The sequence below is a fragment of the Ostrinia nubilalis genome, chromosome 18 (assembly GCF_963855985.1).
Source record: "Ostrinia nubilalis chromosome 18, ilOstNubi1.1, whole genome shotgun sequence".
Taxonomy (NCBI): Eukaryota; Metazoa; Arthropoda; class Insecta; order Lepidoptera; family Crambidae; genus Ostrinia; species Ostrinia nubilalis.
Window position 1 is genome coordinate 15,089,469 of NC_087105.1, and position 12,324 is coordinate 15,101,792.

General features: G+C 38.9%; 2 protein-coding genes across 4 annotated transcripts; one reads left to right on the forward strand and one right to left on the reverse strand.

Annotated features, from left to right (window-relative positions):
• Positions 1–1,420: 1,420 nt before the first annotated feature.
• On the reverse strand, positions 1,421–8,007 carry LOC135080793 (uncharacterized). 3 transcript variants are annotated; one of them, XM_063975518.1, is made up of 2 exons: positions 7,678–8,007; positions 1,421–2,194 (listed from the first exon to the last, which is right to left on the reverse strand). In XM_063975518.1, the coding sequence occupies exons 1-2, from the start codon at positions 7,706–7,708 to the stop codon at positions 1,641–1,643; spliced, it is 585 nt and encodes a 194-aa protein (XP_063831588.1). In that variant the 5' UTR covers positions 7,709–8,007; the 3' UTR covers positions 1,421–1,640. The 3 variants fall into 3 exon arrangements, with proteins under 3 accessions (XP_063831588.1, XP_063831586.1, XP_063831587.1); XM_063975516.1 differs by lacking the exon at positions 7,678–8,007 and adding an exon at positions 3,177–3,488; XM_063975517.1 differs by lacking the exon at positions 7,678–8,007 and adding an exon at positions 2,775–3,046.
• On the forward strand, positions 4,590–6,655 carry LOC135080792 (uncharacterized). The gene is made up of 2 exons (XM_063975515.1): positions 4,590–5,254; positions 5,807–6,655. The coding sequence occupies exons 1-2, from the start codon at positions 5,095–5,097 to the stop codon at positions 6,436–6,438; spliced, it is 792 nt and encodes a 263-aa protein (XP_063831585.1). The 5' UTR covers positions 4,590–5,094; the 3' UTR covers positions 6,439–6,655.
• Positions 8,008–12,324: the final 4,317 nt, after the last annotated feature.

The window sequence follows — 12,324 nt, forward strand, 5'->3', positions numbered from 1 at the left end:
GAGTGTGATCTTTGGAAACATGAACGTGATATAATGCTTAATTCAATACAACATACATCTGTTTCCGCAATTTATTACACCGATCTTGTCGCGACAAGGAAAAATTTCCGTGCTTTTAAGCGATTTTGTGAAAAATATTATTGGCAGGTAGTTGCTAATTGCTCATAAGATAGGCCCCCTTAATTTAATTTATTGTCCGTGGTGCATAATCTTTTTCTTAAAGGTTTTTAAACCTTTGTTTGTCACCTGTCATCCGCTTTGCAATGGAGGGAAGTCGAACCTTAATTTCGAACTCCTCCTATGTTCTTCTGATTAATTTCGTTGCGGGTCCAATGACAGTTTAACTTTCCCCCGGGACAAACTTGACCTTCATTGGTTGGGGTTTTGTGGCGGTCAAGCTGTAGATCCTGGCTACACAGGAGTTGCAGTGGTGGGAACGAGAGGTGGGAATAGTCCCGTTTTTCATAAAATTATCTACGAGTTGCTTACACAATCTTATTTCAAATAGAGTTGATAGGTATTTTTTGTAGGTATGCCTGAAAACACCGTACAACATTCAAATTCTCAACTGCTTTCATACAAAGTAAAGAACTGACCATTTAATCGCGCGATTGGAAAGGTATGAGTTACTGTTAACCAAATTAATTAACGTATCGTTATATGTATATGAGTAACTTGTAACATAATATTAGTGTTAGCGTGTAAAGATGAAACTAGCCAACTTTAAAATAACACATAATTTGCTACACCTTTAACAAAGCTAGGAATTCCCGCCAGTATTTCGATATAGCTTCTGTAAAACAAAGAGACGAGCAAAAAATCCGGGCAAAACCAACTCAAAACTGCAGTTCAACTTTGGGAAACTCTTCTGAAATCCGGCTCGACATGAAACAACTAAGCATTATTGTTTTTGCAATTTCGGCTGCAATAAAATGCAAGTGCAGTTTCCACCAGCAATTTTTGCTAACGCATTTGGTTTATGTTTTGCCACTTCAATTTTGGCTCACGATTTGTGTTAATGCGATGACGCAATCACACAAAATATAATTTTGTGGCAATGATGTGATTCATCATTATGCTTATTTGATAATGTACTTTATGTCCATACCTAATTTAAAACAATTATCACCATTCGTAAGGCTTAGTAGTCAGATTAACTGAAGCCACCTGAAGCTTAAAATTAAATAAATCACCATAATCTTAAAATTCTTAATTTTTAATGAATTTGTGTCTACCCTATCACATTTGGGAATCGAACCCAGGAGTTAGCAAGTCAAACGTCTGTCTAATAGTTTATCGAAGTTACTTCATACAAGTACCCGCGTATACTTCTATACTTCTTCTTTACTGAAAGTCAAAATATTCTATTCGTAATTTAATTTTCAGATGAATATCGGATTTGCAATAAAACATTGGGACATGTACTTAAATTGTGTTTAATTAAAAATACTGAATGTTTCTATTTTAGCCTACTTGTCGTTTATACATAGCTGTACTCTATCATATGGAAAATATTTGCTAATTAAGTACTTATAGATCATACATTAAAATTTCAATTAAATTATCCATCTTCATCAGTATCAATCACTTGATACCGTCACGTAGTCAACCTATCTAATCTCTTAGATCTACTATTAAAACTATTCCTGTTCATTTTTCGTATGAGTCAGGTCGCAGCTCATAGGGTCCCCATACATCGCCAGCGTCATCTCTTCCAACAAAGCTTGATTGATCTTATTTCTCAACCGAATCTTCTGTATGGAATGTAACCTATCCATTTCGGGGAGAATGCTCATCAGAAAGTGGTAATTATCGGAATTCCTCTCACTGCTGCGTCTTTCCATGGTTTTGCGTCTCTTTCTTTCGAATTCTTGGTAATCTGAGCTTAATTCGAGTTGGCGTTTGAACGACCTGTCCCCTTGGTGGAGGGGAGAATCCGGAGGGGAGGTCAGAGTGGCCAAAGGGAGGTTGTCAACGAAGTTGTCGTGGCTCTCGTTGTCGCTGGCGGTGGCCGGCTCCTCGTCGTCCTCGATCAGGTCCTTGCACTCGTCCTTCAGAAAGTCCAGATCTTGGAAGTACTTCCACAGGGACTTGTAGGTATAGTTAGGGTCACTCGTGTGCATTTGCGGGTTCTTCTTCAATTCTTTCCGATACGCGTCCTTGAGGTTCTTCCATTTCTTCTTCAGCTCGACCACTGAAAGTAAAAAAGCATCTTAACGGAGAAAATAATGAGTGATATTGTTGAAGTATTACCAGAGTATCTTAGTCGCTTGGAGAAATTGTTGCTAGACAGAGACCAATATACCTAATAAAAACTTAAGTAGGTTATTAGTCAGTCATATTAGCAACACTGTTGACTGCTTAAGTGACGCATTAAGCAAATTATGGGCTATTACTGACCCACGCCGCGTAAAGGTCAGGTGCGATCATTATACTAAAGTTATTGCTGCAATAATGGATCTGACCTGCTATTAATTTAAAACAACATTTGATTGATAAATAAGTACCTATCTATGTTCTTCAGGGCTATTATTAAAACAGTATTTATTAAATATGGGGTATCTCGACCGAAAATAGAAGTTGTAATTAGGAGCCAAGAGATTTATCACGCACGCCACTACAATATCATTTAAATTTTATCCATTTAAATTACTAAATCACACTACCAGTACCAAGTATTTATAACAAAATATTGAATCAAATTAATTACACAATCATACCTACTATAGTAACTACCTACCTATAAATTTTATCAAAAATACCGATTTACCCACTTAAATAAATCATTATCCTCCTTATTACGCGAACATTAACACATTCAACGCCGGCAACGCGCTGTATATTATTTCCTGCTATTCTCATTGTTTAAATAAGCTTTATTCTGTATGTAACATGACAGATGACATCCCGCCTACCTACAGCACCACCACACAACAAAAAAGTAAATTGAATATTATGTCATTGTGTGCATGCAACGCCGCGCACAATAAGTAGGTATGCGCTAGACGCCTCGCACACACCGGTCACCGGTGGTAATCTGCGTTCTGAGCGACATGCCAAGATGATTGGACTCGGGTTCGAATACCGTAATCTATGTAGCATGAAAAATTATTTGCAGTATTTATGTGCTCTTCTAGTCGTTTTGTTGGAATATTAAATCCTTATTAACAACTTACAACCATAATTCGGGAACAACGCGTGTATCTCATCCCAACTCTTCTTAACGATGTGCTTGAGCTTGTACTGCGGGTGCTTCTGCTGCCAGATGGCGGGCCGCGCGCCCACCTCGGCTATGAGCCGCTCGGTGTCCTTCTTCATTGCGTCGGCAGCGAACATCAACGTGCCCGTTATGATGTCATGTCACAGTGGTTCAACGTAAGATTAAAATTTCACTTTTTAAAACAAACGACTCCGATTATAAATTCCAAATGACGCGATTCGCTCCGCTCCGCGCTCACACGTTCGCTCGAGTCCCCGCGGCAACGACACTAGCGCCGGGCGCGCCCCTCCCGCGGGCCGCCCCGCGCGCCGCGCCGCCCGCCGCCCGCCGCGCCGCCATTCCGCTCCGCTTCTTGCGCGAGTTGTGGAACATACGGAACTATAACATGCTCGAAGACGCTGCGACGTCGTCGGCGACTGCGACCTGTAGACTTGTAATTTTTTGGTGCAAATAAATACGTATGGTGTTAAAAGCACATAAAAATATATTTACAGAACATAAACAATTCTTTTGACTTTTACCTAACTACTTACGAAGTTATTTACTCAAAATTTCAAAATTAAAAACTACATCTTACAAAAGTAAGATGTCAAAATTAAATGATACTTGGACTTATCGAAAACATGCTGAATCAAGTGACAGATATTGTGAAAGAACGGCTTGTTAACCATGTCGATGACGATGCCTCAGCGAAATTGAATTGTAAGGTAAGTAGGTACCTACCTATCGAAAATATTTTTTAAAATTAAGTACAATTTATTGTGTTTGACAACTTTATGCAAACTTCAAGAAATTTTAAATCTGACTGTCTACTTTTTCCAGAGAGGATATCGCCCTGTGTTTTCGAAACATGCTTCCATCGAATGCCGTTAGTTCAACTGAAGCGCGACGCGACACGGCGCGCGGGGCGGCCCGCCGAATGTTCGCCTCACGACTCACGACACGACACTCTTTGCTTTGTTTTCCCCAGCCGATAGCATCGAATTACATACTGGTTGGAGTGAGGTGGACAGGTTTTGTCGAAAGATTTGATTTCATGACTGCCAGCTATCGTTTCTAGAATCTTATACTGATAAATGTTGGCTGGCGATGACGCTTGAATTCCAGTTGGTAAAAAAATTGTGAGTTGACTTTTTTGTAAAGCTGATAGAACCACATTGCACTCTCTTGCCATTTATAAGATGAGAACTATGACTTTTAAATGAAATAATGCAAGAGCATGCTCATAATTTATAATGATATATGACAATAATATCTTGCTTGTTACAATTAGTTTGTAGGATGCGTACAAGAAGCACCCTCATTAGTTTCAGCCCGCTATTAAATTGGTTGATATAAAAATCTGATAGGTGTATGATACCCAAACGTCTCTCATGGTCCAGCAGGCTTATGTTTCCACCACTACCAGAGCAAAGAATAACATAATACGCAGGTAACCTGAGGCAGCGACCGCGACCGACGACTTGACGTGCCCTCCGAAGCATGGAATCATCTTTCAGAGATAATCAGGTTGATTCAAGCAAAGACTAAACAACTTTAGAACTTCCAATCAGTTTTACAACTTTGTGTAACAGGGAATCGAATCCGGAACGTGTCAGTTGTGGTAACCAGACGGCAGACGAGAATATGCGTTCAGAATGCCGACAGCGAGTCGAGTCTATGTCGACGGGTTCCTATGGGATTGAGGACGCTTCGTGATTAGGAGCCCACGCGTGTCGGAGACACGTGCCACAGCAGGGCCTCGACAGACGATCGATACCCGCCCGCCTCCCCGCCGCCAGTGTGCGTCGCGCTGCGACTGCGGTACAACGTGTCCTCGACATTTGTGCTTCGCGGTCGCTACTTCCAGCAGTCTGCAGCAGTCGAGTGACACAATGACTCAACGCGACGAAGGAACCCTCGACAACAACCTCAGTTTGATAGTGGAGATACAAAAGTATGAGTATTTGTACAACTTCAACATGCCCGAATATTCTAAAAAGGACATGACCGAAAAGGCGTGGGGCGAAATATCCAAAAAAATTGGCGTCTCTAGTAAGTTCAACGAAGTAACTATGTACATACATTTATTTCACAGGCTGCGGGAAATGTTAATCCTTTGGGAAGAGATTTCGATTTGATTGGACATAGCTTACATTACTATAACTGTTGATGGGGGCGCGGGCGTTAATGCCATATTTAGAACCTTATTGCCTTCTCTTAAGGTACAAAAATTTTACGGAAATATACCACGTCATGCCTGTTTAAGGGTTAAACCGTAATGATTTTCCTCTTAGTTTATTTCTGTAACTAGTTTCAATTTATACGTATTAATATGATATACAAAAAAGTTAATGCTTAGTTTGGTATTATTATTTGGATCGTAATATTTGCATCGCAGCCTCGACACCGCACGCTTAGATCGAAACAATACATAATTTATTTTATATCGTGCAGTGATGTGCAGGTAATAAATAATTATGTACCTATATGAGCAATACAAACATGAATTTACTTTTGATTAACGATAAGTATCTGAAAAAGCATTAAGTAAGGATGATTAACCTCTAATACATTTAAATAAAAAGATTTATTTCTTTTTTTCAGTAAACGATTGCAAAGAGAAATGGAGAAACATCAGAAGTGCATTTCTAAGAAGTTTGAAAACGACTGGAGGTAAATCGAAACGGCCTTACTATTTGACGGAAGAGCTGAAATTTGTTATGCCGTACATAAAGCCCCACCACCAGTCCGTCGTCGGCACGCTCTACAGCAGCAGCGCCGACTCCGCCGAGAGCCGGAACATCATCGAGCTGGACGTCAACGACGTCATCGCGGACGAGAGCCACTTCGGGCTCCAAGACGTGCCCATATTCGTTGCGGCGGGGACCACGGTGGTCCCGCCAGCGAAGAGCCACTCGTCCCCGACCGCTGAAACTGCAGCAGAAACTCCGACAGCTCCGACAGTTATCGAAGTCGAAACTAGCCGGCGGAAGAAACGGAAACGGGTTAAAAAAACAGATTTAGAAAATTGCTTTCGGGATTATCTGACGTACAAAAAACAAAAAGACGAAACGAAAAAAACGACCACTGAAAGCAGTCTGCCTCAGCCGACGTACAGCCACATCCAGCATTTTTTCATGAGCTTGATGCCTGATATCGACAGCATGACAGAGGAGCAGGTGCGCCGCTTCAAAATAGAAGTATTGATGTTGATTGACAAACTGAAAAGCACCTAGCAGAAATAAGATTATTCCCGGAAGGTGATGCACATCGCACGCTCCATTTGTGGGAATTGTATCGACTTGATGCTCTTTGATGTGGAATTGGAAAGGAACTAGTCAACTTTTATAAATTGTGTACATAAGTATGAAAAGAAATATTTAATAAGACGTTGGTAATAATAATTTTGTATGTAAATACATTTTGTGTTTTAAATTACAATGTAAGTCTCGATCTCGTAATCTTTCTAATTTATATATTTTTACAAGTATGACTATTCAATTTTATTTATCATTTTTATAGTGTTTTTTCGACATGAATGTGATTTGCACAAACATGATCTAATAATATTGATTAAACAAAACAAGTTCAAACAAATAGATTCAAATTTCTGTTCACCAGTTTATTATAGCTCTATTGTATTTCCAAGGTGACCCGCAGAACGGGTTAATTCGTTCGGATAACAATCGTAATGTAAAACAAAAAGAAATTTGTTCATTACCTTTTTGCAGCGTAAGGGTTAAGTACAGACTTTTAAAAGGAACAGACAAAGTGTAAAGGCAGGGCCGACGCATTGGACCCCTGATCCCGTCACTCCGCCCTTTCAGCCGTCTTTTTGTGCAGCGAGTGCACTCGTCCGCCGGCTAAGCCTTCGACAGCTCGGAGCGGGGGCCACAGCAAAGTACAACGGCATACATTTTGAAATTGTGAAAGTATAGGCTTGAATTCTGAAATTACGCCAAAGCATAAATAAAACATTAATCTGCATTGGAATTTTAATCCAATGATTGAAATTCATACAATTACGGGCTAGGTTATTATTATTAGGTTAAAAGAGCAAAAACTTATTTTTAGTACCTCAAAGATAGGTAAATAAACCGGTAACGGAGAAAACTGGCATAAAGCATTGACCTTCGTCTTATCTCATTGCGTTAAGGTCGAATTTTATCGGGCACATAATGAATCAGCTGATATTGGCTCATACGTCGGGAACAATCGATTACGGCCTGTATGTCTGAGTCGCAAGATTGGATTCAGAATGCAAGCTTTGCGTTTGATCAGCTGATGGGTGTTGTGGCGGAAGTTGGATTGCGTCGGAGGGGGCCATTCGTCAATTGATCGTGCGACCAGGAATCTACTTTGCAAAACGGTCTTGATTAAGTATTGGAGTGGAGTACACACAGTCTTCCGTTTAACCTGACCTGGAAAAGTGATAGATAAAGCCTATACCTACTTACGTGAAAAATCATTCCTACCTTTGGTCGTCAAGAGGTGCATTTTGTTCATCGGCCATTATAGTAGGTAACTATTTTGTTGCGCTCTTCTAAAATTCTATCACTGCGGGGCGGGACAACACAATGAAACTGCATTTCTCATTGTAGCAATGACATCAGCTGCAGATTGCAATCGACACGTTGTCAATGCGGTATCGATTGAATGTCACCTTAGAAGGTATCCGCTGTGTGTCACTGCTCGTGGTCCTTTCACATACTGTTCGAGGTGGTGCCAAAACATTTTAGCTACTGCAAACTTCCGAATTATTTTTCTTGCTACGTGTAAGTAGGCTATCAATGACAATATTTGCACGACCATTACACGTATAAAAACAATCGTGAGACAAGACATGTACTGTGGCATTGTGAGATCTGTAAATAGGGCAGCCTTGTCACTAGTGATAGTGCAATCAATATCAAATGATTATGTATCGATCGATACGCATTAAAATAGATGCCTAAATTATGAAAAAAATAAATAGGTACCTAATTTAGACTTTATCTACTGTTGTCTAACCAGATGGTTTGCTTATTCTTATGATTGAACACAATATTGCTATGGAAGATAGAATCTACACATGGGATAAAAATAATGTTATTATACTCGCTCGTAGTTACATTCCCAGACGGAGTCATATGGTTGCCTACCTATTTCTATTCAATTTCAGTATCTATTGGGGTTACCTCATAAAGGTAACAGGAGGCGCTGGATGCAGTCCGCTACCAACTGGTCAATATGGAAATCATTGGGGGAGGCCTATGTTAAATATTGCTTTGACATTTGATTGAATGCTAATGACAAACGCCACTCTTGTAGCGGAGTTTTGGGCTGACAAGAAAAGGAATAATGATGTTGATCGTGACCTCAGATCATAGAAGGGATCTTTCTATGATCTGAGATCGTGACAAACTGTTTCGTTTGGAGATACCTATATTCGTTGTGATTATGCGGTCGTACGCGTGCTATGATACAGTTACATTTCATGATAAATGCAATATTCATGCATTGGCAACGAGTAAATTGTTTACTTATCAATTATCATCACTACCTACTGAATTATTCAACCATTAATGCCGTTCATAATTCCTTTCCAAGCGAAGTACCTACTGTGAAATTTTTCATTATCAATAATGTGTGTTGCTTGTGGAATGTGTTAATCATACAAGTAGGAATACAATAATGTCAATAACAATAATTAAAATGCAAAACAAAAAAAATTGGTATGTATTTTTGGATAGTTAATATAACTATTCAAACTGTCAGAGGATATTTTCTTTAGGTAGGTAACTATTTTATGTTTGATCACAATCATAGTACCTATGTATTATAATGAGTATGTATTTACATAATCACAATAGTTAATAGACATCAAAATTAGTGCCCAAAAACACGCAATTATAATAGTACAAGAGCCATATTTTCAGACATTTATTAAAATTACGTACCTAAATAAATAAAAGCAAAGCAAATAAAATGTGGTATTAACATTAAATTTTCTTTTGCAATATGCCAAGTATATTTCGCACCCTTCCTGGAATAAGTACGCAAGTGAAAAATGCCAACTTTTCAGGAGCGTAAAAAAACTGTCCTAAAAATTTATTACCATTATTAAAAATATGTGTTATACATCAAAAGATAGCTAAAAATGTCTGTGAGGGGCCTATGTATTTATATTTAAAATACACTTAATAGGTTTTGAGAAAAACTTAAAAAAGAGCGTTGCGTACTTATTCCGCGAAACATATTTAACACCTTGTTGTTGTAATTATGAATATTGCATTGTTGACATGTAAAGGAATACATGCTGTTTGGTATTATTGCAGATAACCACTTATTGGCGTTCAGATTTAGTCGTGCATTCAACGTGTAAGTGTAGTTTACGTAGTTTTTCCTCGAACTATTCGTATCGAAATAAATTCGTAAAAAGGATAACGTACTTTTACCTTGTGAAAAATTACATAACTTATGGTTGTATTTAAAATTATAGCTTTATTCAAAATCAAAAAGTTACAATATTTTTGCATAACTATATTATAATTTTCGAAAATTGCATTTTTAGGGAGAGACGAGCTATCAAAAGGACTAATGCCCGTTTTCACCATCAATCCCTAATTTGTAAGTGACCTCTATGGTGATACATAACAGGAATTTTGTTTTTATAGGGGTCACTTAAAAATTTGGGATTAATGGTGAAAACGGGCATAAAACTCATTTTATTTTTGCAAGTAGGCTTTTATAAAGCACTTTTATAGTTTTACACTCCCCAGTATTAACCCAACCACTGCTTCAGGACATTTTTTTTTACGGAAGCGGTAGATAGATATTTTGTAAAGTTACCATTTAAAACAGAAAATCCACAATCACCATTTGCAGACACCAAACCGAGGAATGAACTGCCGTTTACAGTATTTGCGGACCAATACGATCTACAATCTTTCAAGAGGAGACTCTAACACCTTAAAGACAATCAACGCACCTGTAACTCACCGAGGAGCGGTGTCTATGGGCGGCGGGTAATCACTTACCATCAGGTGATTCGTCTGCTCGTTTGCCTCCTTTCCCTTAAAAAAAACCCAAAAACATAACCACACAGAGGTCCGTTCAGTTAGAAAGAAAGTTGCAGAAATCACCAGACCTGAAAAAGATTAACGAACACACAGATTTTTTTTTATAAAACAAGGTACCTACCTGAAAAAGAAAAAGGAACAAGAATGACAGTAATACTTACCTTATCATGCGGTTGTCTGGAATAATACGGAGACAACTCGCGTACGATTGTATTTGATGCTTCGTGTTAAGGTTCGATTTATATTTCACTGAATAACGAACTGCTTGTGAACCAACCCACAAGCAGTTCTCAGCTGCAAGAAGACCCGAGAAATATTATAATGAGATGAAACGTTTGCTTCTTAGATGACATTATGAAGATGATCTTCAGATTTATGTGACAAAAAATGATTCGGATTACCAGTGCATTATTTGGAGACCGAATTACCGAGGGTACCGATTTCTATAAAATAATAAATCAACATTTTTATATCAACGACCTTTTATCAGGAGCGGACTGGTCAATTATTTATTTTATTTTTATTTTATGTGATAGGAGGCAAACGAGCAGACGGATCACCTGATGGTAAGCAATTGCCGTCGCCCATGTACATGAAGCTATAATGCTATAATTTAATGAGAACTTACAGAGCAGATAATAATACATCTGATATGACCAGACCATCCACCAGGTTACACTTCAATACTATAATGCGAACAGGGCGCTGCCTGCTGCTCTCTTCTGAACACTATAATCCAGACCTTATAGGCACTTACAGGTAGATATCTACCATCTTATACTGCATCTCACTTTACATCACATGCAACTGCGGTCAAATATGTACCTTTTGCTACCTAGTTCTGCGTTGAGTTTATGAAGTCAACAAAAGATCAGCTAGTGCTAAAGTAGTTTCATGAACCTTGATGGAACAGTCCAAGCATTGGGTATTGAATGGAATTTGAGGACAGATTTAAATACAATGTGAATATACCACAAATTGCAAAACCAATCATGAAACGTAATATTTTATCTGATACATCTGATCAAACTTTTTGATCCCCTTGGCTGGAGCTTAGCTCCAAGTACAGTCATGGTTAAGATTCTAATGGAAATAGAATAGAAAGTATTTATTTGTTTCAAAACAAAAACTTTGGCTGATAAAAAAATAATAAGGATAGAAAGATAAGTAACTCATTAAAAAAAGATTGGATTAAGATACGGCAGGATTTGATTCATATTGACAAAATACAGATATAGATTGGTATAGGTAGAGAGAAAAAATACGTCAGCATCATCATTTCAGCTACAGGACGTCCACTGCTGAACATAGGCCTCCCTCAATGACTTCCACATCGCACGGTTGGAAGCACATAGTACGCAGAACCAGGCCTGGCTCACTCCGCGCGGTACATCCGATAATTACCTACAGCGAAGCGCCCCGCCGGCGGGTATTATATCAGTCGAGTGTCACGCTCGCGCCCGTCAGGACGCTGGCGTGGGTTGTAGTACCTAATTCTATGATCGAAGTATTATTTAAAAATGGACATAAAGAGAAAGAAATATTATTGTGCGGCGTTCGGGTGTTTAAATTCGAAAAGAAATCTACCGGATTTATCTTTTTTTTTCGCTTCCCAAAGATGCTGAAAGGTATGTTGGCCATGTAGGTAATCAATAATTCTAGGATAGTATAGGAACCTAACCTACCATGACTACTGCTCAGAATGCGTTCGTTCGTTTCAGCCAAATGACGTCCACTGCTGGACAAAGGCCTCTCCCAAGGTTTTCCATAATGAATGCGTACTTACCTACATACGTACCTCATTACAAATAAGTAGATGAATTATTTTTTTACTAGACAGACAGCAACCCTAACAGCGTAAGAAGAGTTCAGAGGCACGCGATAGAAAGAGACAAAACTTGTAGGTGAATAAAATTGTAGGTACGTAGTGCTGTGCGAGCTGAATTCCACTGTATCGCGTCGTAGCAAGACTCGCATTTATTTAAATCGTCTTGCGGAGTAATCCTTCTGTACCTGTACTATTACTTATTCTGTGGCAGAACTGACGGCCGATGGGCCAGC

Coding starts and splice junctions, on each gene's coding strand:
- LOC135080793 (XM_063975516.1), bottom strand. CDS start 3,336: ATGTTCGCTGCCGACGCAATGAAGAAGGACACCGAGCGGCTCATAGCC. Junction 2,195..3,176: donor GTTGTTCCCGAATTATGGTT/GTAAGTTGTTAA, acceptor TTTTACTTTCAG/TGGTCGAGCTGAAGAAGAAA.
- LOC135080792 (XM_063975515.1), top strand. CDS start 5,095: ATGACTCAACGCGACGAAGGAACCCTCGACAACAACCTCAGTTTGATA. Junction 5,255..5,806: donor CAAAAAAATTGGCGTCTCTA/GTAAGTTCAACG, acceptor TCTTTTTTTCAG/TAAACGATTGCAAAGAGAAA.